This window comes from Oryctolagus cuniculus, chromosome 9 (assembly GCF_964237555.1).
Source record: "Oryctolagus cuniculus chromosome 9, mOryCun1.1, whole genome shotgun sequence".
In the NCBI taxonomy this organism is placed as follows: Eukaryota; Metazoa; Chordata; class Mammalia; order Lagomorpha; family Leporidae; genus Oryctolagus; species Oryctolagus cuniculus.
The window spans coordinates 13490101-13516094 of record NC_091440.1 but is presented as its reverse complement, the minus strand read 5'-3'; the positions used below and the strand labels follow the sequence as shown (position 1 = coordinate 13516094).

At 46.5% G+C, this 25994-nt stretch overlaps 2 protein-coding genes across 7 annotated transcripts in view; one reads left to right on the top strand and one right to left on the bottom strand.

The window, feature by feature from the left end:
* Positions 1 to 25193, bottom strand: part of DOCK9 (dedicator of cytokinesis 9) — a 325197-nt gene extending 300004 nt beyond the window's left edge. For 2 of the 6 annotated variants that reach the window (XM_070048650.1, XM_070048660.1), the window contains exon 1: positions 24983 to 25187. In XM_070048650.1, coding sequence (XP_069904751.1) covers positions 24983 to 25111 — 129 coding nt within the window. In that variant the 5' untranslated portion in view covers positions 25112 to 25187. Of the gene's footprint in view, positions 1 to 24982 lie in introns of all 6 variants that reach the window. The other 4 variants (XM_051850502.2, XM_051850506.2, XM_070048669.1 and 1 more) reach the window with 3 other exon arrangements.
* On the top strand, positions 16539 to 17500 carry LOC138843757 (large ribosomal subunit protein eL24-like). The gene is made up of 2 exons (XM_070048671.1): positions 16539 to 16686; positions 17059 to 17500. Exons 1-2 carry the CDS (start codon positions 16555 to 16557, stop codon positions 17449 to 17451), a joined length of 525 nt encoding a protein of 174 aa, XP_069904772.1. The 5' UTR covers positions 16539 to 16554; the 3' UTR covers positions 17452 to 17500.
* Positions 25194 to 25994: the final 801 nt, after the last annotated feature.

The following is a 25994-nucleotide window of genomic DNA, read 5'->3' as shown; positions in this document are numbered from 1 at the left end:
CAGGAAGGAGCAGGGACAAACAAAAGGTGAGAAGCAGGCTCTCGGCACACTGGAAGGCCCGACTACCAGTTCCTAGCTGGTGAGCTTAACACACTACTGTGTGGCCTGACAGTTGGTGGCCCTACCCAGACCAGAAGCCCCAGCCAGCAGGGAAGACACAGATTCCTGCCACACACCGAGACTGGTCCTCACATAACATACAATGTCTTCCACCTTCAAGTCACAAAAGTCCCTGTCATCAAGGCCCCCTTTGCCTCAGGGCTACCATTAGCACCCACTGTGCACCCCTTGTTCCTGCAGCCCAAACAAATCACTTCAAATAAAACATGTTCCAACCACCATCGCCCCAAACCTGCAATGAGACTTCCCACACGACATGTGCAGAACATCCACTTTCTCCTCCAATCTACTGGGGAATCAACCTATTATAAAATGCAAATAGCAATAATTACAAAGAAATGAATTAAGACATATAAAAATGAAAGCCCTAAGTTTTATTAGATTCAATGGATTTAAAATTACAGTCAATCTGTTAAGTTTTTAAATACCTATTACTGAATTTCTTATCTCATGGCGGGAGCAGTTACAAATGGCTCTATCTGCAGCTCTCATGTTGAGTTTCACTTCCTTAAATATGAAATGAGGCTCAGCAACTTCACCTCCTCACTTCCTAGTGTGTTTCTCTATTCTGAAGTCTTCTACTAAGACCCTTTGAGGTGAACTCATTTATTGTCCTCTCCTCTTTATCGCAATATACCCCTTCACCAACTAGCTTTCTCCTGACCCTCACAAATGGAAACAAAGAGTTGGGAATGAGTCACCAGGACGGAGCCAGTACCCAAACTCTCTGGAAGGTGAAAAGAGGTTATCAGGTACTCATTCTTCTAAGAGGATGCCTACAACAAGAAGCTATAAGGGAAAACGGAGGAAGATGTGAAAAAAAGAGCTATCATTATAACCACTGTCACCATACAGATTAATAATCAGATAGTAATAACTGTATTTGTACACCAAAGGAAGACAGAGTTTCAAGGAGGAGAGAGAGGTATATGGTCACATAAAGCAAAAAATCCAAGAAGAAGAAAACCAAGAATACTTTTCCATCTATGACTTATTAACCCATGCAGTATCTCAGTTTATTAGGAAACATTAAAGCGGCTCACACACTAAAATGAACAGGGGGCCAGGCCACATAAAACAGTTGCTGTTATCACCTTCTCCAGAATAAGTAAACTACAGAAATGTGCAGAATAAAAGGATAACAAAACAAATTACCTACCATATATCCTGTCTCTAAATGATCGTTATGAACCCAGCATTTCAAATGACAGGTTCCTTTCATTTTTTTCCCTTAAAAGGGGAGAGCAGAAAAGACATTCCAGATAACTGAGATGAAATCATATGTCAACTCTGAAGGCACAGAGATGGAGACGGCAGCTGCTGGGGCCTCATGGTTAAGTACACACTGATTTTGACTGGGTATTTTAAAGAGGACTAGATGGATGGTTTTTAATGCTGTCTGTTCTACTATAAACACTCTAAAAAATGAAGGCCTTTAATAGCTCGCTGCTAATCTTGTTCTCTAGGGGTGGTTTATAACGGGAGATGAGATTCTCATCTGTCTACAATGTTTATCTGAAAGCCAGGGAGCAGATCAATTCTATACCCTCCTCAAGGCTGGCTGTGTAACAGGGAAGAGGTGTTCTCAGATTTCTGCCTTTCTCCCAGTCAGGATCACATAGGGCTGAAATCTAAGACTATATTAAAACCCTGTGCTTCCCACCCTCACCTAGCCAGGGAGCTCCACGTGGTCGGGGGAGGGAGGATCATTAATAAGTACCTACTGAATAAATATATACCCTAATCTTACCGCATTCAAATACTCATCGACTTTATTCCAAAAGCCATGTTACACATAACTTACACAATACTCATTACCTCTTGCCCAAATGACACCTAAATCCCTAAGTAACACCTAAATCCCCAGCTCTCTGCCCCATCCATGCCCCAGCCATTAAGCTGCAACAACAGGGTCACTAAATTCTCAAGCCAAAGCTTTGATCCTGGGGCCTCCTAGCTCACAGTTCCACCTGGCGGTTGCCTATACTCCTTGTTCCTTGGCTGATCCCAAGCTGCACACTAATTCATCTGATTCAACTGCCCCCCTGTTCCTCAAGTACATCCCATGATGCCCTTCCTGAAAGCCTCACTCCTACGGATCCTCTCTACAGAGTGATTTCCATCTCTCAGGTTCCCACGCAGACTCAAACACCGTCTCCTTCAGTGCGCTTTTTCTCAACCTTGACTTGAGGTTCTCTCTCACCTATGGTCCCTTCAACACTTTAATTTCACCTCACCAACAACACCCTATTCTACTTAGGTATATCTAAAGCTTATTTTTGCTGTCTTCTCTAGTTTGTCAGCAAGGTGGCATAGGATCTATCTAATTCATCCTGATTCCTGAAGGCACCTAACACAGTGCTTGGCTCACTGCTTGGCACACAATAGAGACAACAAATGTATACATGCAATCAATGCACACAGGCAATTAAAGACGTCTATTCAGATATATATGGGAAACAGTTTTCAAGTACTATACAACACAAATGTATGCAAAGCTATTTGCCAAATACTTGCTCATTTCCTTGCCCAGGGAATTATTAGCATGATCCACACACGTCCTAAATGGCAGGAAGCAAAAACAAAAAGATAAAACTTAAAAAAATCAAGCTTAACCCAAGAATCGGTTTTCATATTGAATGAATAGTCATTTATTGGCAATTGTCTAGAAACAATGACCAGTGCTCTCTACCATTTAAGCTATCATTAACCCTATGCAATCTGTAGGCTGTCACCTGACTTCCAAAATCCCCCAAACTATGTATTCAGTGCCTTTCATGGTCACTAAGACATCAGCCACAGTACCATGCAAATCTGTGTTCCATGGAGCTTCAAGTCACTGATGCTTTTACATAAAACATAGAATTTTCTTTTCATGCCCCATGCTCACAATCAATTCAGATTATTTTTAATCTGAAGATCTACAAAAACTGATTTCATTTTCAATTCTAAATAAAGCAGAGGCTTTACAGTTGTTGAACTCTCAACTCTGGACAGCAAATAACTACAATAATATACTACTTACAATTCACATAATCAATGTATTTTGCTAACATGATACCATACATTTAACAAGTTATTGTGGTTTCTGGGTTAATTAATGCCATAATTAAGATCCAAATCCCTACATATTTGCATCATTGCAATTAGGGAATATATTCTAGAAGTCAAGAGAAACAAATGTCTTAAATGTCCTGTCTTCCTTATTTAGTATAAAAGGAAATTACCTGTATCTAGCCGAAATATTTTAAGATTGATTGATTTGAAAAAGCAGACTAAGAGAGAGAGAGAGAGAGTGAGTAAGATAATCTTCCTCTGGTTGACTCCCCAAATACTGGCAAAAGCCAGGGCTGGGCCAGGTTGAAATCCTGAGCCAGGAACTCCATCTGAGTCTCCCATGTCGGTAGCAGGGGCCCAAGCACTTGAAACACCATCTGCTGCCTCCCGGGACCCGTTACCAGGAAGCTGTACTGGAAACAGAATAGCTGGGCCTCAAACCAGGCACTCTGATACGGGACATGAGGTGGTTTAATCTGCCTTGTTACAACTCCCAGGAAAGGAAGAAAGGGAGAAAGGGAGAAAGGAAGAGAGAGAAAGAGAGAAAGAGAGAGAGAGAGAGGGAGGGAGGAGGGAGGGAAGGAAGGAAGGAAGAAAGGAAGCACACACACACACACACACACACACCTCTCAATTTCAGGACTCCTTAGGATGGTAACAACTATGTTACCAAAAAATAAAATACAAAAATTAAAAATAAAAGAAAATAAACAAAAATAAAGCCTCTCCTCCCACCTCCTAGCCAGTTCTTGGAGTCCCGACCTACAATGCTCACTGCACTCTTATCACTGATGAGTTTCCTCTGCCCCATCCAGTATCTTCACAGGCAAGAAAACATTCTACCACTAGACTGTCCCACAAGCAATAGCCACATCAAGCTTCAAGCTTTCTGGATCTCATGAGAACAGAGTAAAACATGTGAAGGTTCTGGTATTTTTCTTCTTCCCAGAACGCTGACTTCCGTTTCAGTACCCTCCCCTCTTCCTTCTTTTTATTTTATTTTATTTATTTATTTTTTGACAGGCAGAGTGGACAGTGAGAGAGAGACAGAGAGAAAGGTCTTCCTTTGCCGCTGGTTCACCCTCCAATGGCCGCCGCGGCCGGCGCGCTGTGGCCGACGCACCGCGCTGATCCCTAGCCAGGAGTCAGGTGCTTCTCCTGGTCTCCCATGGGGTACAGGGCCCAAGCACTTGGGCCATCCTCCACTGCACTCCCTGGCCACAGCAGAGAGCTGGCCTGGAAGAGGGGCAACAGGGACAGAATCCGGAGCCCCGACCGGGACTAGAACCTGGTGTGCCAGCGCCGCAAGGCAAGGCAGAGGATTAGCCTAGTGAGCCACGGCGCCGGCCCCCCTCTTCCTTCTAAGGTGCAAAATCGCCAAGATGCCTGGACCCCATCTCTGCTTCTTTATCCCCTCTAGATTCCACACTCCCTGAGGACAACAAGGTCAGCATCTTAACCAAACGTTAGTGTTTGCTGAGCGAATGAATGATCAATGACAACCAGGGATCTACTTAATACTGAAGCATGAGAATAATAACACTGCATTTTTTTCTACTGGTATCATCATTAAGAACTCAAAAATGACTCAAGATCTGCTAAGATCTTCACAAGGCTCCAGGCAAGATGCCCTGGCCTGACTGTGGAAAAGTTCACAAGGCAAGTCTGGAGCAGAGAAGACTGGTTTGCCTCTGGCCTCTGCACCACTCCCCCACCAGCACCACCACCAGCACCACCACCACCAAAGGTCACCACCGATGGAAATGGGCTCCAGGCCTGCACCACGCCAGACTCCAAACCCAATGATTTGGCCAGAAAAGAATCAAGTCTGCAACCTGAATCAACTCTGGGCTGGTCAATGCCTCCCCCAGTAGGCAGGTACCACTTGGAGGCACCAGACCAAGACCACAGAGGACTCGCAGGCAGCACCCCTCTCTCTGACATGAAATGCAATATTCATTGGAATATGCTCATTCTCTCAGCAAAGTGTCAGGGAGACTAAGGGGTATGCAGTTTATTTTCCAGGGTGGTGGGTCCTTAAAATGCCAAGACTACACATTGTAGGACAGAAGTAGCATTCTTCTTTTGACACAACTGAAGACTTGGGAAAATTACTAATTCCCTCAAACTTGGGAAGCAATTCTGAAACCCCTTCTTCAAATGGAATTTCCCATGTCTACCTAAGGAGCCCAACCCCATCTCTCCATTTGTAAGTTTTCCAGAGCCCATAGTCTTCATCTTCCTCCTGTCCATTACTGAAACTCTAGGTATGATGTTGGATTTATACAATGCAACTATCTGCAACACAAGAAATCATCATCTACTGGTGATCCCTCCTCTCTCATGCTACCTCTTACACATGGCAAAACTCTTAACACCACTGTGAACTCAGCTGAAAGTTAACTCTTCCAGCAGAAACCAGCACTGTCAGGCATCTGCCCCTTGAAGTTTTCAGTGATGGACTAGACAGCTCATTTAAAAAAGCACTCTCATTAGTTTTTCACAAATCATCACCAAAGAAAACAGTAAAGCACACTCATTCTCAGTTTCAAAACAAAACAAATCACATAACAGCAATTACTTTTAATTTGGGAACCATAATTAAACATTCTCTCATCACATATAACAGTACGTTCTTTAAAAATATTTAAGGAAAATTACAGCGGTAAAATGAACACAGTAAAAGCCCAGGAAGAGAAAGTTAACCTAAGACATTCAATATTCTGTAAATCCTAGCTAGAATAATAGTTTATAAATGAATCTAATATACTATAAATATTATGGCACCTCTCCTGTCACCATAGGAACTCCGCTCTCTACTTAGAAAAGCAGCATGTTAGAATGACAGGTTAAAGAGCCGGCGCCGTGGCTCAATAGGCTAATCCTCCACCTTGCGGCGCCGGCACACCGGGTTCTAGTCCCGGTTGGGGCGCCGGATTCTGTCCCGGTTGCCCCTCTTCCAGGCCAGCTCTCTGCTATGGCCAGGGAGTGCAGTGGAGGATGGCCCAGGTGCTTGGGCCCTGCACCCCATGGGAGACCAGGAAAAGCACCTGGCTCCTGGCTCCTGCCAGGATCAGCGCGGTGCGCCGGCTGCAGCGGCGGCCATTGGAGGGTGAACCAACGGCAAAAGGAAGACCTTTCTCTCTCTGTCTCTCTCTCTCACTGTCCACTCTGCCTGTCAAAAAAAAAAAAAAAAAAAAGAATGACAGGTTAAATAAGTCCTCTAAACAATCCCAGAAATGAAATGTTTGATAACACAATTTGAACCAAATAGCTGAACATTTATTTTAGCCACAGAAAAGCAGCCTGAAAGGCATAATGACCTAGATTATCAGAGTTTGTTCACCACTAGCAAATTTTAGGTTCCTAGGCCCAAGAAGGATTCTTCTCAAATCATGTAATTATTTTAACCAAAGGACCTATAAAACTATGATCTTCCATCCCTTAAATAACATTATTTGACTAGTAAATTATTTCTTCGTTATTTCAAGTCAGAGTCAGAGTCAGAGGGAGAGAGAGAGAGAGAGAGAAAGAGACAGAGAGAGAGAGAAATGAATCTTCCATCCACTGGTTTACTCCCTAAATGGCCACAATGGCCAGGGCTTGACCAGCCCAAAGCTTGGAACCAGGAGCTTCATCCATGTCTCCCATGTGGGAGCAGGGGCCCAAAGACTTGGATCATATTCACTGCTTTCCCAGGCCCATTATCAGGCAGCCAAATCCAAAATAGAGCAGTCAGGATTCAAACTGGTACCCACAGGCAACGCAGGCAGCAGCTTAACCCACTATACCACAACAGGGGCTCCTGTGGAGACCTTTTTAAGACAAAGTTTGTCATTTTTTACTTATTTCTTTTTCCTTTTATCCTAATACCCTTTAAACAGAAACACAGAACTCCTTTCTTGGCTTGTGGAAACATGAATGTCAATCTCACCTGCAAACTAGCCTGGAACTAATGAAACACAACTGGTATGATGAGGGTATTTCAAAAAGTTTGTGGAAAATGTAATGAAGAATAAGTGTAGGGCAGGTGTTAGGCCTAGTACTTACTAAGTGTAGGGCAGGTGTTAGGCCTAGTACTTACTAAGTGTAGGGCAGGTGTTAGGCCTAGTACTTAAGACACTGGTTGGGCCGGGACTGGTGTTGTAGCACTGCAGGTGAAGCTGCCGCCTGCGACATCAGCACACCACATGGGCACTGGTTGAAGTCCCAGCTGCTGCACTTCCAATCCAGCTTCCTGCTGCTAATGCACCTGGGAAAGCAGTGGAAGATGGCCCAAGTGCTTGGGCCCCTGCAACCCATGTGGGAGACCCAGGTGAAGCTCCTGGCTTCAGCCAAGGCCAACTCTGGCCATTGTGGCCATTTCCAGAGTGAACCGGTGAATGGAAGCGTGCGCGCTCTCTCTCTCTCTCTCTCTCTCTCTCTCTCTCTTTCTCTCTCTCTCTCTCTCCATCTCTCTCTTTAACTCCAACTTTCAAAAAAAAAAAATACATAAATCTCAAAAAAAAAAAAAAAAAGAGCAAGAGAGAGAGACTCGTTGGGATTCCCAAATCCTATATGAGACTACCTCAGTTTGAGTTCTAGCTCCACTCCTAATTCCACTTTCCTACTAATGTGCACCCAGGAGGCAGAACATGATGCTTCAAGTAGCTGGATTCCTGGGAAGTAGCTAGATTCCTGGGAGGTATCCACATGGGAGACTTGGATTGTGTTCTCCCAGCTCCTGACTTCGGCTCAGCCCAGAACCAGCCCTTGTTAGTATCTGGGGTGTGAACCAGTGGACAGGAGCACTCTATTTCTCTGTCTCTGTGCTGTTCAAATAAATAAATAATTTTTAAAGTTATTTTGGTGCAAAAAAATTTCAAAATGTATGCACTGTTTTTTCAGGATACACATTTTCCATCAACTTTTTTTTTTTTTTTTTTAAGATTTAGTTATATATTTGAAAGGCAGAGTTACAGAGAGGCAGAGAGCGAGAAGTCTTCCATCCGCAAATGCCCTAAACGGCCAGAGCTGAGCTGATCGGAAGCCAGGAGCCAAGAGCTTCTTCTGTATCTCCCTCAGGGGTGCATGGGCCCAAGGACTTGGGCCACCTGCTTTCCCAGACCATAGCAGAGCTGGACTGGAAGTGGAACAGCCGGGACTCGGAGCAGTGCCCATATGGGATGCCAGCACTGCAGGTGGCAGCTTTACCTACTTTACAGTGCCGGCCCCTCCATCAACTTTTTGAAGGCCCTTCACACAAGCAGGAAGGAGATCCATGGTACAGTTAGATGTTACATATTCTATTATCTGATTGCCACATTTTTTTTTTTTATTTTTTTGACAGGCAGAGTGGACAGTGAGAGAAAGAGAGAGAGAGACAGAGAGAAAGGTCTTCCTTTGCCGTTGGTTCACCCTCTAATGGCCGCCATGGCCGGCGTGCTGTGGCAGGCGCACCGCGCTGATCCAATGGCAGGAGCCAGGTACTTATCCTGGTCTCCCATGGGGTGCAGGAACCAAGCACTTGGGCCATCCTCCACTGCACTCCCTGGCCACAGCACAGAGCTGGCCTGGAAGAGGGGCAACCGGGACAGAATCCGGAGCCCCGACCAGGACTAGAACCCGGTGTGCCGGCACCGCAAGGCAGAGGATTAGCCTAGTGAGCCGCGGCGCCGGCATGATTGCCACAGTCTTAAAGATACTTGATGAAATGCCAGTGTAAACAAAGTAAATTCAATTAGTTCCTATAGTCAGGGGAAATTCATTGGACAGGAGGCTAAACTAGATTTTGTTATTGTCTCTAATACTAACTAGACATAAAACCACGGGCCAATCACCTTATTCATTGTGGACCTCATCTTTCTCACTTATAAAATTAGGTCTGGACCAGGTGACCTCTACTTTTCATCTCCAAAATAGTATGATTTCATTTCCATGCCACACAGTTCTATCAATCCAGGAATTCCTGGTACTTTCCAAAATGGTACTTATAATTCTAGTTCCTCAAATTTAAAAATTTTCAAGAAACTACAATTTTAAAATTATATTTGAAAATCTTTCCAAATTATATCTTTAATTTTTTAAAAAAATGTTAGCTATCTGAAAGGCAGAATCAGAGAGAGAGAGAATCTTCCATCAGCTGGTTCACTCCTCCAAATGACCTCAATGACTGGGGCTGGGCCAGGGCAAAGCCAGGAGCTTGGAATTCCATCCAGGTCTCCCATGTGGATGGAAGGGGCCCAAGCAATTGAGCCAGCTTCCACTTCTTTCCCAGGCACATTAGCGGGGAGCTGAATTAGAAGTAGAGCAGTTGGGACTCCAACTGTAGGTAGCAGCTTAACCATGGCACCACAACAATGGCCCCTAAACTGTATCTTTATTTTGGCGATTTTGGACAATTTCTGCCATTTTATTGGGGGGAAAGATGTTAAATTAAGCTGTGTGACCTTAAGAAAATCATTTGATTCCTCTAAGCTTCAGTTTCATCCTCAAAAAATGGAAATAACAAAACTGTCACTATCTGACCAGACTTCCCAGACTCAAGCAAGATGACTTCTTTTAAATAAATTGTGCAGTTTCATTATTTCACACAGGCCTCCTTCCTTTTTAAGCACTGAATGCAAAGATCTTAACTAGTCAACAATATTTTACTATCAAAATGCATATACGTGCTCTCACTTCTGGAATTCACTTTATATTATGATGCCCACTGATAAAAAGAACTAAGATACACAAACATGATTTTCAAATAGTACCAATTTTAACATCTTTTGCTTTTAAAGGAAGAGAGACAGTCAGAGATCTTCCATCCACTGGTTCACTCTCCAGATGCTTATAACAGGTAGGAGCCAGAGCCCATAACTCCAGGCAGGGTCTCCCACACGGATGGCAGGGACCCAAGGACTTGAGCCATCACCCACAGCTCCCAGGAAGCTGAAAGCAGAAGCATAGCAGGATCTTCAAACCAGGCATTCCCACACGGGATGCTGGTGTCCAAAACAGCATATTCACCACTGTGGCAAATGCTCACTCCCTTGAATGTCTTATATATATAGCAACAAAATTTCCTTCCTATGTTTACTGTATCTCTTTTTCTTCATAGAGTATTATCTATTCACATTGGGAAATATTAGAATGTTAAAAATTCTATCTTTTTTTGTGTGTATTTCCTTCCCACATTTCTCTTATCACAGGTTTACTTGATGTAACCGTGACCATACATAATTCTCTATAGTGGTTATTTTTTGGTCAGCATTCTCATTTTCCCATGTTATAAATTCTCCACAAGCAGCACTTTCAAGGGCTATATGGGTTGTATGATATCCCTTGAGCTTGCCCTCACAGTAGCAGCAGTTCGCACTTACTGGGAATTCACTGTGTGCCGGTCTCTACTGTAAGTACTTTAGATGCAAATGCTCCCTTACGACGATCACAGGATAAATGCTACTAAGATGTCTATTCTCTGGGTGAAGAAATGGAGAAAGCAGAACTAGGAAATTGAAAAGCTAGGAGTGGAGCCTCCAGAGCTCCAGTTCTTATCCACAACACACTACTGCCTCCCCTCTCAAGAACAATGCCCCACAAACAGCAGCTATTATATTTCTGCACTCTAGAACTGAAGGAATAAACATCTGATACTTATTCCTGAAACAAATGAGAATGGTGTACTACACATCTGTAAGGTCATAAAACTTTTCATGGAAAAAATTGTTTATTTTTTAAACATGAATCATTCTGTATATACTAATTATAAATATATTCCACATGATTCAACTTGCATTTTCTGTTAAAATGTATGAAGGCAGAGTACATGAATCTCAAACCAAGAACATAAGAATTGTAGAGTAAGCTCAACTGTTAAAATGTATGAAAATGGAGTATGTGAATCTCAAAATAAAGACATAAGTTTTCCAGGCCAGCACTGTGGTCAGGTAGCTTAAGCATGCTGTGGATAAGAACTGGAGCTCTGGAGGCAGATTAAGCCATAGCATGTGACACTGGCACCCCACATGGGAGCCAATTCAACTCCCAACTGCTCCACTTCTGATTCTGCTAATGCAACAGAGAAAACAGTAGATGATGGCCCAAGTACTTAGGCCCTAGCAATCCATGTGGGAGGCCAAGATGGAGTTCCTGGTTCAGCCCTGGCTGTTGTGGCCATCTGGGGAGTAAACCAGCAAATGGAAGACAGCTCGCTCTTGCGCGCTCTCTCACTCTCTCTCTCTCTCTTTCTCCTTTCTCCTTTCTCTCTCTGTAACTCTGCCTTTCAAATAAGTAAATAAATCTAAAAAAAAAAAAGGCATAAAAGTTTTTAGGTTAAATGTCAAGAGGTCAGTTGAGATCCTGGGAAAAGTGTACAGCTAATCTGCTTTCACATTCACTTTCAGATTAACATTCAATAAATGGGAGAAGTCCCTGATGTAAGCATTGAACTACCCCGCCTTTCAATCCTGCCACACCCAAGAACTGTCTTAACTGAACCTATTCCTGTCAACTTCAAAGAAAGGGGGCAAGGGAGATTCAAGCAAACAGTAAGTCTCCCTGCTGTCAAGTCACTGATAAAGGATCAAAAAAAGGAAATTAAAATTATAAGAAATAGAAAGAATTTCACAATCCAAAAACTTCTTGGTTTATAAAACTCATTATTCAATGAATGAACAGTACTTCTACTGGTTTTATCAATTGTATTTTGTGTTTATTTTGTTTTCAGATAAATGTTATTAAATATCTAACATAAGAGTTAGATCAATATTCTCCATCACAAGATAGGGCTCTTAACCATTTGTGAAAACAAAGGATCCTAAAAAAGCAGATTAATTTTACTTTGTATCAAAGTGTATGGCTGCTTTAAAATACTGTGCAAAGAACATCTGACCAATTTTTTCTTAAGTAAAATAAACACAGTCCAGCCTCAATGTGACTCATTTTTATGTGTAGGAATATCACTGAATTTATCATAAGTGAGAAACTAATATAATGATATAATGGAACCAATAGTCTGACAGCAGGAGGTAAGCAAGAATGAACTAAATAGAAATGGGTGTAGAAGAGGGACATCGGGAAATAAAGAATGAAAAAAAAAGACGTGTCAGATGTACAGCCTTTAGAATTTGTTCATTCATCCAAAAAAATATGTATTGAGCCCCAGTATGTGCCAGGCACTGGGAAATGGTGAACCAAGAGTTCAGTGAGAAAAATAGACGTTAAACAAATACACACACAAATAAACCTCAAAGCACTAAGTGGGAAAGAACAGGCAGGGAACGTTTCAGTTTGGGTGGGCAAACAAGGACATGTGAGTACAACTCCAAAGACCAAGATGTGGGGAGTCATTGTTATCCCTAGAAGAGAGAACAGTTTCTGCCAAGGTCCTGGATATGAGAGGCTGGCAGATCTTAAAAACCTGGCCAGGGAGCAACAAGAGAGTGGTGCCTGATAAGGAGAGCGCCTTATTTATTTATTTTTATTCGAAGGCAGAGTTAGAGAGAGAGAGAGAGAGAGAGAACCAGAGCAAGAGAGATCTTCCATCCTCTGGTTCATTCCCCAAACGGCCACAATGGCCAGAGCTGAGCCAAGCTAAAGCCAGGAGCCAGAAGCTTCCTCCGAGTCTCCCACGTGGGTGTAGGAACAAGTACCTGGACCATCCTCCACTACTCTCCCAGGTGTACCGGCAGGGAGCAGGATTGGAAGTGGAGCAGCAAGGACTTGAACCAGTACCCAAATGGGCCCACATGGGATGCCGGCATCAAAGGCAGTGGCTTTACCAGCTATGCTACAACGCTGGCCTAGGAGAGCGCCTGAGAGTGCAGGAAGGCGTCTGTATTCCAAGGGCAATGAGAAGTACTGATATCTTCAGAATGCAAAACTTGAACTCTTGAGAGGGAATAACTATGGCAGCACAGAAACCAGTTAGGATTGACCCTAACCCCTCCACTTCAGAGACCAGGACAGGGCAAAAGCCATTGAAATAGGGAAGCCGGGCAGCAGAAGTCATTAGTGCTGCCCACCAACCATTCTCACAGTTCACACAGGCATACAGAAAGGATTGTACTGCTTTACCCTGTGGAATTAGCTGTGGCCACATGACTCACTTTCATCAATGAAAACTGAGAAGCGATGCCTGTGACAGGGTCACCACACTCTGGTTCTCACACAAGGACTTGTCACATTCAAGATGGTGGCCGTCCCAACAACCCAGGTCACAAGACAACATGGAATTGGGTCCCCAACCCACCCTCAATAGACGGACAGGATGAAGGAGAATTAAATCTTTCTCTTTAAGCACCTGAGACCCGGGAGGGCTTAGCCCACAGTGACTGACTCACGACATACCGGAACATAATGGGTGCAATGATGCCGGAATAAAGAAAGCAAAGGGAGTCGAATGGAAGAATCAGAGAGCAGCTAGAGATTGCAAAGTCGGTACTGATGAAATGAGGCACCTCAATGAAAAAAAAAAAAAAAAAAAAACCAGAAAGCAAAACAACAGGACAACTTGGTTTGGGACAAAAAGAGACAACTGAGGTGTCATAGGTGCTGAACTCAGGGACTGGTAGGACAATCAAATACAGGTGCAAAGCAGGATAAGAGAAAAGCAGGACTGGGCTGAGGGAACAAATTAGAGCCGAGGGGAAGCTGTGGAAACTGCAACAGGTGGTGGAGATTAAATTCTGTGACCCAAGGGTGGAGAAGAACCCCCCGAGTGTGGCAAGGGACAGAGTAAGGAAGGCAAAGACAAGCAGGACGACCTTGCTGCACAGATGTGGAAGGAGAGGCACAGAGGCGGACGAAAAGAAGAGAGCAGGGTCAGCAGAGGAAAGCATGCCTGTGGGGGCGGCGGAAGCCCACACGGCTCCAGCATCCCAGCCATACTCCCAGGCCTTCACCTCCTACCACTTGCTGAAATCTGAGCAACTTTTCCTCAAATCACAGAAAACTGCAGGTGCTCAAGCATTCAACAGAAATAAAAATAACTCATATTAACCGTCCTTGCTCTAAAAACGACATGAAATGTGCTATGTGACAGAATCAGTGTATCACAGTACATGCTCAAATCATTTCTTCCATCCATTTTCTTCAAAACAACAAAAGTAACACATGTCAACTGTAGAAATCCAGAAAGATCAGAAAATCAAGGAAACAAAATTTGAACTTTCCATAACACCATATCTGGAAATAACCACTGTTAGCATTCTGTATTCTGGGAGTGGGCATTTAGCCTGGCAGTAAGGCACACGCGTTCCATGTAAGAATTCCAGGGTTCAATTCCTGGCTCTGGCTCCTGACTCCAGCCTCTTCCTCATGCAGGCATCAGGGATGCCTCAAGTAACTGGATTCCTTCCACCACCAGGGAGACCTGGATTGCATTCCCAGCTCCCAGCGGCAGCCCCAGCCCAGTACCATGCGTTGTGGACATCTAGGGAATAAACCAGACTCACTCACTCTCTCTCTCTCTCTCTCTCCCTCCCTCCCTCCCTCCCTCTCAAATACATTTTTTAAAGTACATTTTGTATTCTGGTTCACACTGAAGGCTAAACAGATACAAGGTTACTTCAGAGACAAGGTTACTTCAGAAAGTTCATGGAAAATGCATATCATGAAAAAAAACTACTCTGGGTTTCAAAAATTTTTTGCACCAAATAAGCTTACCTTTTAATTCTACTTTTCCTTTTTTTTTTTTTTTTTTTTTTTTACATGCAGAGTTAGACAGTGAGAGAGAGAGACAGAGAGAAAGGTCTTCCTTCCGTTGGTTCACCCCACAAATGGCCGCTGTGGCCAGTGCACTGCGCCAATCTGAAGCCAGGAACCAGGTGCTTCTCCTGGTCTCCCATGCAGGTGCAGGGACCCAAGCCCTTGGGCCATCCTCCACTGCCTTCCCAGGCCATAGCAGAGAGCTGGACTGGAAGAGGGGCAACCGGGACAGAATCCGGCGCCCCAACTGGGACCAGAACCTGGTGTGCCGGTGCCGCAGGCAGAGGATTAGCCTAGTGAGCCGGCGCCAGAAATTCTACTTTTCCACAAACTTGTTGAAGTACCCTCATACATCGCGTAGACAGCCAGTCAACCAATGTGCACAACAGATTTATGCTAAAGAAAAATGAGTAATGACAGGTATACTTTCTTTTTGTTGTTGTTGTTTGTTTTGTTTTTGACAGGCAGAGTGGACAGTGAGAGAGAGAGACAGAGAGAAAGGTCTTCCTTTGGCCGTTGGTTCACCCTCCAATGGCCACTGCGGCCGGCGCATCGCACTGATCTGAAGGCAGGAGCCAGGTACTTATCCTGGTCTCCCATGGGGTGCAGGGCCCAAGGACTTGGGCCATCCTCCACTGCACTCCCGGGCCACAGCAGAGAGCTGGCCTGGAAGAGGGGCAACCGGGACAGAATCCAGCGCCCTGACCGGGACTAGAACCCGGTATGCCGGCGCCGCAGGCAGAGGATTAGCCTAGTGAGCCGCGGTGCCGGCCAACAGGTATACTTTCAAAACGTCATTCACACTGCACCTACAGTCCATACCACATAGTATTGTTTATGTCCAAATTTGTACATGTTTTCCAATCACTGTGCTTCTTCGGAATAAACATACTTGATAGGATATTACGGCTGAATAGACTTTTTATTTACATCCTTCCCAGTCATTGTTTCCACACACAAACATTTTTAAAAATACAACTGGTTTCATACTGTGCTTTTCTTTTTAACCATAACCCATCGCATTTACTGAACGCTTACCATGTGTCAGTGCTCTAGGAACCTGGTAAGAACTCATTCTTTAACTGTCACAATAATTCAGTGAACAGATATTATTAGCATCCCCATTTTTCCAACAGGTAAGCTGATGCCAGAAAAGCTGAGCACCCTGCCCAAGGTCACACACTGATAGTAGCAAAGGGCTTACTGAGCCCAGGCAGCCGGATCCAAAGTCCCTGTATGTTAGCACAGGCTCCCATTACCTTCCAAAACTATAATGTAGGGGCCGGCACTGTGGCATAGCAGGTAAAGCTGCCACCGACAGTGCCAGCATCCCATATGGACGCTGGTTCGAGTCCTGGCTGCTCCACTTCCGATCCAGCTCTCTGCTATGGCCTAGGAAAGCAGTAGAAGATGGCCCAAGTGCTTAGGCCCCTGCACCCACCCCTGCTCCTGGCTCCTGGCTTCAGATGGGCACTGCTCTGGTTGTTTTGCAGCCTTTTGGGGAGTGAACCAGAGGATGGAAGACCTGCCTGTCTGTCTGTCTGTCTCTCTCTCTGCCTCTCTATAACTCTGCCTTCCAAATAAATAAAATAAATCTTTTTAAAAAAACTAAAATATAAGAATTTTCTCATTATTATTCTAATAGAAAAAATTGATAGCTTGATAAATAGCCCACATTCTACAACTTATTTAAATATTCTTAAAATGTTTACATGGCCCCTTCGCCATCTTTCTTCTTCCCGGGGAGCCGCCGCCATGAAGGTCGAACTGTGCAGTTTCAGCGGGTATAAGATCTATCCCAGACACGGGAGGCGCTATGCCAGGACCGACGGGAAGGTTTTCCAATTTCTTTTTTTTTTTTTTTTTTTTTTTTTTTTTTTTTTTGACAGGCAGAGTGGACAGTGAGAGAGAGAGACAGAGAGAAAGGTCTTCCTTTGCCGTTGGTTCACCCTCCAATGGCCGCCGCTGCAGCCGGCGCACCGCGCTGATCCTGGCAGGAGCCAGGAGCCAGGTGCTTTTCCTGGTCTCCCATGGGGTGCAGGGCCCAAGCACCTGGGCCATCCTCCACTGCACTCCCTGGCCATAGCAGAGAGCTGGCCTGGAAGAGGGGCAACCGGGACAGAATCCGGCGCCCCAACCGGGACTAGAACCCGGTGTGCCGGCGCCGCAAGGTGGAGGATTAGCCTATTGAGCCACGGCGCCGGCTAGGTTTTCCAATTTCTTAACGCAAAATGCGAGTCTGCGTTTCTTTCCAAGAGAAATCCTCGGCAGATAAACTGGACTGTCCTCTACAGAAGAAAACATAAAAAGGGGCAGTCGGAAGAAATTCAAAAGAAAAGAACTCGTCGTGCAGTCAAATTCCAGAGAGCCATCACTGGTGCATCTCTTGCTGATATAATGGCCAAGAGAAATCAGAAACCTGAAGTTAGAAAGGCTCAACGAGAACAAGCTATCAGGGCTGCCAAGGAAGCCAAAAAGGCTAAGCAGGCTTCTAAAAAGACAGCAATGGCTGCTGCTAAGGCTCCTACAAAGGCAGCACCTAAGCAAAAGATTGTAAAACCTGTGAAGGTTTCTGCTCCCCGAGTTGGTGGAAAACGCTAAGTTGGCGCATCAGATTTTTAAATAAAAATTGGAGTATGAAAAAAAAAAATGTCCACATGGTTTGCAGTTGATAGTTCACGTTTTCTGCCCTGAATAACCAGTGACTTTAGGCACTGAGCTTCACGCACACTTCAGGTTCAAAAGGCCTACAACTTTAAGCAGCAGGCCACGAAATGGGAGCATGTTCAAGTTCCTGTTATATATGGTCCAACTACAAAAAGCTTATCCCATCCATCATGTTCCAAAACGCCAAGTGACCCAGTTCCCATAAAACGCCATGGGGATGGGGGCCCTGGAGTGTGGCCCCGCAAACAAAATTCCTGGTTCACCCCATCCTTGCAAATACCTTTTCGATATTTGCAAATCTGTCTAGTAAAAATGCCATCCTGTTTTAATAATGTTTCTTTAATTATTAGGAAGGCTGAGTGTTTTTTGTTTCCCCTGGTTTTTATTGGCTATTACACATTTCTTTAAGAATCTGCCTATTGGCCGGCGCTGTGGCTCACTAGGCTAATCCTCTGCCTGCGGCGCCGGCACACCAGGTTCTAGTCCCGGTCGGGGCGCTGGATTCTGTCCCGGTTGCCCCTCTTCCAGGCCAGCCCTCTGCTGTGGCCCGGGAGTGCAGTGGAGGATGGCCCAAGTGCTTGGGCTCTGCACCCACATGGGAGACCAGGAGAAGCACCTGGCTCCTGCCTTTGGATCAGCGTGGTGCGCCCGCCGCGGCTGCCATTGGAGGGTGAACCAATGGCAAAAAGGAAGACCTTTCTCTCTGTCTGTCTCTCTCACTGTCCACTTTGCCTGTAAAAAAAAAAAAAAAAAGAATCTGCCTATTAACAGCCTCTCCTACTTTTATACTGCAGTGTTGTTTTCAGATTGATTTTTTTTTTTTTTTGCCAGGCAGAGTTAGACAGTGAGAGAGAGAGACAGACAGAGAGAAAGGTCTTCCTTCAGCTGGTTCAACCCCCAAATGGCCACCACAGGCAGAGTGGACAGAGAGAAAGGTCTTCCTTCTGTTGGTTCACCCCCCAGTGGCCTCTGTGGCCGGTGCACTGCGCCAATCCGAAGCCAGGAGCCAGGTGCTTCTCCTGGTCTCCCATGGGGTACAGGGCCCAAGCACTTGGGCCATCCTCCACTGCCTTCCCTGGCCACAGCAGAGAGCTGGACTGGAAGAAGAGCAACCAGGACAGAATCTGGTGCCCCAACCGGGACTAGAACCTCGAGTGCCGGTGCTGCAGGCAGAGGATTAGCCAAGTGAGCCACAGCGCCGGCCTCAGATTGATTTCTAAGAACTCTTACAGATTTTTTTAAATACTATAATTGAGGTATAATTATAGATAAATAGCTAGAGGCAATTTTTTTCTAAGCTCATTGCTTGACCTTTAACTGCAGGTACTTGTGATATTCAGAATAAGGGGTTCATGTTCACAAGAAGAGGCAATAGACAGAGTGGACAGGAGGAGCTGCTGGGTATACAGTCACAGCGCCCAGGTGAAAGAGCAACCCTGCACACACAGCCGTGACCTTCAGGTGGCTTAACCTCACATGTGCACAGCCTCAAACACATCCCAGGACATCAGAGGTGCTAAGTAAAGACTAAGTCTTGCTACATTAATCAAGAAACCTTTCCTCTACTCACATAATACTACATATTTGTTAAATACCTACTATTGAGTGTTTTACATGCATTTTCCTATTTAATCTCTATTTTGAAAAGAATTATCTAAGATAATAATGTATAATAATGCCAATTCTCAGATGAACAAACTGAGGCTTAGGTTAAGTAAATTGCTCAAAGTCCTCAGCTAGTCAGTTACGAACCCAAGGCTCACATCTGAATCCCAGGCCAAACTGGTTTCTCCAGTACTTTCATGTTTAAAAATCCCTCTCCACTCTTAGATGATTATTCATCCATGTTTTATGCTGTTTCTTTTATTTATTCTATATTTAACTCTTATATTTGGTTAGAATTTATTTCAGTATGTGATGTAAAGTGAAGCTCCAATATTATCTTTCTCAACACCAATCAATATTATCTTTTTGAATGGTACAGTCACGAGATCTGACTGCTGCTCACATGGTGCCCTACATGCGTACACATGCAAGACTGTTTCTGGGTTTCTCCTTCCGTATCACAGACCCTTCTTCCCATTCCTGGTCCTGCATGACACAATAGTCACATTATTTATTCCCAGAATTACACTTACACATACAGCATATGTTCATGCACTGGCTTGAGCCTTTTTCCTAAAATGTGTTTCAAAAAGACAAGGGAAGGGGCCGGTGCAGCACTGGCATCCCATATGGGCACTGGTTCAAGTCCCAGCTTCTCCACTTCCAATCCAGCTCTCTGCTAAGGCCTTGGAAAGCAGTGGAAGACGGCCCGAATGCTGGGGCCCCTGCACCCATATGGGAGACCCAGAAGAAGCTCCAGACTCCTGGCTTCGGATCAGCCCTGTCACTGCGGCCATTTGGGATGTGAACCAGCGGATGGAAGACCTCTTTCTCTGTCTGCCCCTGCCTCTCTGTAACTTTGCCTTTCAAATGAATAAACAAATGTTAAAAAAAGAAAAAGCAAGGAGAAAAATATATTTTATGATGTATTCTCAATCATTGAAACTGCAAAACTTGGCAACTGTATTTCTCAAAAGTTCTCTCCTTTCCTTCTAAAATGTTCGCTTCTTTTCCTAAGATACACTGCTCCTTCTTGACTTACCTGGGCACTCTAAACATTCATTCAATTCCTTATTCTTTTATAATTAAAAAAAAAAAAGTCTCCCTTATCTCTGCATCTACCAGGTCCACTTCAATGTGTCACAACCCTTTCCCAAGGACACTAGTTCTCTGCGATCTCACCTTCCTCTCGCTTCTGAACTGCACACTGGACTTTTTCAATGGTGCCCCTTTATACTATTATCCATCTTTTTATAGACAGCTGACCTTCCTTAGCTCATAAACCCTTCAGAAGCAAGGGTTTGACAACACAACATCACATTCTCCATACCCAGAAGAGAATTCTAACTCAGAGAGGTTCATCCCCTGTAAATGTGGACAAAGATTGTAAATGTGGACAAAGATTTCACAATTCCTTCCCCCCCTGTTCAAATTCAAGGCATTACTAATGTCCTCGTGTCGCCTAAGAGTCAAATGGACTAGAACACAAAGAAATTGAACCTGTTGTTGATTATCTAGTTGGAGATGAGCCTCCACCCTGCTTCCTGTATTCTGGTACATGTCTGTTTGTTAGGACTCCACCAGAGGGTGGAGACAGGCAGCGAGGTGAAGCTCAAGCCAGTTCAGTCGTCAGCTTACTAACATATCTGATTTAAAACACAGCCAAAGCGATGTTTGACCTTACCTGAGGATTTCAACCACCACCACCACTGGGTCTCACGTTACTTCAGATAACATTGGAATCCTGAGTTGACTGAACAGGGTGGGTGAGGGAGGCCTGCAGCACCACTCTGGGGTATTATCATCCCCCGCCTTCTGTCCAACCTCCTCCAGTAACACAAAGGAAAATTCAGCCATGACCTGCCTTGGTGTCATGTCACTTCATATTGCTTGATCTCAAAGGGGTGTGGAACGATGTCATTGGCAAGGGCTTGACATCGAAGGAGAGTGTGAAGCTGAACATACCAAGATAAGATCAGTAAGGAAGCCGGGCAGCCAGATGACTTGGATATTAATACCCACGTGCAAGATAGCCGATAAAGCCATGCAAAGGAAGTGTCACCATATTTACAGTCATCTTTCAGAGAAAGGGTATTTTTAGGCGCTGGGTGGTATGTTCTTTTAGATCTGGGTCATTCCGATTCTGACTTTAATAGATCCCTTAGATCCAAAGTAAAATTCCTTCAGGAGCTCCAAAAGCAAGCACAATTCAACTCTGCTCAGGGAATTACTTCTAGCTTTTTCTTCTAAGTCTGCATGCATTTTAAATAGGCTGCCCTCCTGACTATTCTAAGTCACAGAATGCTAATTCTGAAATTGTGAGGGTCTTCTTTCATCATCAAAAATCACAGATTATTTTTCCTACAGTTAGGAATATTCCTAGTCGTACCTCTACTACTCATGAAGTAGCTCAGCATCAAAGCCTGTTCATGGGGTAAGGGTGTCTGGAAACAGTCTAATGCAGCCCCCTATTTAAAACAGCAGGAACCCTGAGGTTCAGGGAAGCTAGGCAATTGCCCAAGGGAACTTAAGTCACTGTCCAATTGCTCATTCAGTCCTCCCAACAATTCTGTAAGGTAAGGCCAATTATTATGTCCACTCTACAGATGAGAAAACTGAGGCCCGCAAGATCAGATTATATACATAAAACTCAACAGCTAGTAAGAAGTAGAGCTGAGATTACAACCAATTTTCTAAACTACTAAACTTCCAAGGTTAAAATCCAGAACTAACACAACAGACAGCTCTCATTTTCAAGTAGTTCTAAGGCTCATTTGAAAAACTGCAAAACTTTTTACAATTCTGACTAGAACAAAATGACTATCAAAGATTTTTTAAAATAATTTGGAAAACGTGAACCGCATATCAATAACTTATTGCTAATTTTATTATCATGGGGCCAGCAATGTGATGCAGCAGCTAAAGCCGCCACCTGTGACATCAGCATCCCCTATGGGCACCAGTTCACATCCCTGCTGCTCCACTTCAAATCCAACTCCCTGCAACTGGTCTAGGAAAAGCAGTTGAAGATGGCACAAGTGTATGGGCCCCTGCCACCCACATGGGAGACCCATATTAAGCTCCTGGCTTCAGTTTGGCCTAGTGTTCCCCATTGTGGCTATCTGGGGAGTGAACGAGCAGATGGAAGATCCCTGTCTCTCCTCTCTCTGTAACACTGAATTTCAAATAATTGCTTTTAAAAATTCCACTTTTTTAATACTACATACTAGGTATACAAGGTTGAAATAATACAAGGTCTGGACTCACAACCTCTAGAAAAATGGGAAAAAGAAACAAGTTTAGCCAAATTTTGATAACTGCTGAATCTGGACAATGGAATATGAGGATTCATTATAATATTCTCTCTACATTTCTGTATGTCTATTTTCAAGTCTTTCAAAGTAACACAAAATCACCAATAAAAGCTCAAAACCTGAGACCACAAAACGTGTGGCTACTGGACAATGAAAACTTTATAAGCACATGTCATTTTTACATTTTAAAGTTTGCTTTTTAATGGCAATCTTTATTACACACTGAACTATTTAATTCTGTTGTTTCTGATCTCATGATTTTCCACACAATAACACTTGAAGCATGGGAAGAGCTAGTTAAACCCACACATTAATTATTTTTTCAGGTCGTCTTCAGAACTGCTTTATTAGTCAGCTAATTAAGAATATTTATTGAGCATTTGCTATGCTGTAGATATTGTATTAACACTGACCCAAGTTATCAAAGACACAGCAGGGTAATATTTCCATCCAACACAGATCACAGATCATGCGATCCTGAACCCCAGCTCAGTTGCTGCTCTGTCTCCTGAGAGGAGCAGGGTTACCTTCTTAGATCCTCATACAACAGAACTTGTGGCAAGTGCACCTGCCGTGACTTCCTGGCCAGCAATGGAGCCGCAAGAGGAAGCCAGCAGTGGCAGGCTATCTGCCAGGAGGCGAAAAGGAGAATCTGACAGGTCATTTTTAGTGTCTATAAACTCTCCTGGATTCCTCCTTCTGCAATACAAAACCTACCTGTGTTCCTGCATTTTATACTTGCGTCATCACAGGTTTCATCAGACAAGTGACCACAGACACAAGACTAAGAGTTGAGACACCAGCCAGGCATGGCTGTTCGTGCTTCAAGGTGTCCAGAGAAAACAGAGGTGGCACGAAAGCATCGTAGGGCCACACGGTAGAAGCATGTCATACCAAGGAATGAATGCCACTAGGTCGCTATCAGTACGCCATCCGACAGGAAGGGCAGATATGCAAAACCTGCTGCACACCAGTAATTAGCAGCATTGTGCCTGTGATGGCACTGCTGTGCTCCACCCAAATGGCTGATTAAGCTCATGCCTCCTCTTTGGTCAGGGTCTGTCAGCACTGTGGAAATCACGACACAGTAATGTGTTTTACTTACTCTACTTTTGCTTCAAATCCCCGATGAGCGCGGCAGGCCCCAGTTAAAAGAACCATGCTCCACGTGAACACAGAGAGGACGCCACAAAGGTTGTGGGCTTTATCCTAACACACTCACACCGGCCAAAGTCAGGAAGATGCAGGAAGTTGAGGGTAGGCCAAAGCAACACAAGTTAGCTTGGGTCATGGAAGAGGGTGGCCAGGTTCTGCACTACTCCCAACGACTGTTCCACTCCTTACCATCAATGAATCTCCTGCTTATTAAAGACCAAATCCGAGTTTAAGAAATCTGGAGTTGGCAGAGTTGGCAAATAAGAGAAAACTCAAACAGAGCAAAAGGGATGTGGAAACCAGCGAAGCTTCCTCCCCAGTCTCCACAAACATCACTCATGCAATCCTGCCTCAGTCGGCCACCAAAAGGACAGTTCGGCCCCTGTGCTAAGGGCCAGGCACTGGGACCTAACAATCCCACACACAAGGCGCCACAGAACCCAGACAATCACCTCCAAGGCCCAACTTGTTGCGCTGTTCAACCCAACACTACAAGTCACACAAACACACACACCCCTCTACCCCCAGACAAGCCCCTTACGAGAAATACAAAAGCCTGACAATGCAAGGAGCTGCTCAAAGTTTCCAGCCGCCCTGCAGAGCTGGCTCCCTCTCCCTCACCATCCTAGCCATCCGAGTGTGCTGCGTTTCCAAATATAGCAGAAGCGGCCCTGGCCGTGGAAAACTTGATCTAAAACTTCATCTTCCTCACACCCAGAGGCCTATTCTCCAAGGACGGACCTGCCACGACCAGATTCCTCTTAGGCTGCTCGCTTCGCTCGCTTCAAATCCCCGAACCTCATCATAGTAACTTGCATCAAAGGCGAAATCACCAGAGGTTCCTCTATCAGGCCCCCCAAAACCTTCCCAAGAGGCGGTCAAACCTCAGGATAAAGACATGGGGGCCGGGGCGGAGGAGAGGATGCTGAACCCCTCCCCTCCGGAGGCGCAGTCCACCACCGGTCCGCAGGGCCACCTCACTCGGAAGCCCCCACCTGCACGCCCCTGCCCCGCTGCAGGCCACAGGTGCGGAGCCCCTCTAGGGCATGCGGAAAGGGAGCAGAGCTAAGGGAAGAGTGCGGAGGGTATGCAAGGTAAAGTCCAGTCCCACTAGGCGGAAGGCAGGTAAACTGGGGGCGGGAGGCGGAGCGAGAGGGAAATTTCCCAGGGAGGACGGGGAGAGCATCCCCGGACAGGAAAGGGGTCTGGGAGCTGCGATCCCCCCAGGACTTCCTCTCCCCGGCTCAGCCCCCACCCCGCTCCTCTCCACCACCTCCTAATCCCCCGGACTCAGCGGGGTGGGCTGCCCCGCCTCAGCCCCGCCGACAGGGCCCGTCCGGGCTACCTGCGTCCCCCTCCCTGTCTCCGTCCCCCGGCCGTCCCGCACTCACCAGCAGCACCGAGCCGCGCACCACCTCCGACACGCTCTGCCGCAGCTCCGCCGCCGTGCCCGGCTTACTCAGCGCCCGGGTGAACTTCCGAGTCTCCGCCGAGGCGGGGAGCAGCGGCGGCTGCGACATCCTCCCCACCCCGCCGCCGCCGCCGCCGCCGCCCGCTGCGCCCCGGGTCCGGCCGGGCCGCGCCGCCGCCAGGTGCGCCCTCGGCGCCCGGCCCGCTCTGCTCGCGGCTCCCGGCGCCGCCGCCGCCGCCGCGCGCCCGCTCCCCCCGCCGCTGGCCGCGCGTCCGGCCGCCGCAGCCCGGGCCGCGCCCTCCGCCCTGTGTCACGCCCCGAGGCGCCCCCCTCCGCGTGCGCGGCGCCCTGCGCTCGGAGCAGCGCCTGGGCTCGCCGGGGACCACCGTGCGTGTGGCGGCAACGGCAGCTGCTCCATGCCACCAGCCTCCCTACGCGGCCGCCGGGGCCGGGCCGCCTCCTCGGGGCGGGGTGTCCGGCGCGGCGCGGGGCGGGGCGGGGCGGCCGGCGGGCGGAGGAGGGGCCGGCGCGGCGGGGACCGCGGGCCGGGCAGGTCAGCGCGCTCGGCGCGGTGGAGAGGCGTGAGGGGCTGCGCGGCCGGCTCGCAGCGCGGGATCCCCACGGAGAAGGTGTGGGCCGCACGTCCGAAGACCCGAAGCGTGGGTCGCGCTCGCCGACTGGAGGGCCGACAGCCCGGGGTGGGGTGGGGTCCCCGGCCCGCGGCGATCCTGGGGACCCCGCCGCGGCTGGCGGGGTCGGGGCTCGGCGGTCCCGTGCGCCCCAGGGCCTCTGTCGGGACGGAGGCTCCGGAAACGGGCCCTTCGGGAAGCGCCGCCGGGCGGACCTGCACGGAGCGCCCCTGCCGGGATCCGCGTGGAGCACCACACGAACCCGGCCGTGGCGCTTCTCGGCCCAAACCCGGAGGCACGGGCTACCGGCGGGGACTGGGACGGGGCGTGAGAGGCGCGCGGACTCCGGCGTCACCGTGGACG

What these genes read in the sequence shown, in the direction of transcription:
- LOC138843757 (XM_070048671.1), top strand. Translation starts at nt 16,555, where the DNA reads ATGTTTACATGGCCCCTTCGCCATCTTTCTTCTTCCCGGGGAGCCGCC. An exon ending in ATGCCAGGACCGACGGGAAG is followed by an intron (nt 16,687 to 17,058) that starts GTTTTCCAATTT and finishes GGCGCCGGCTAG; the next exon opens with GTTTTCCAATTTCTTAACGC.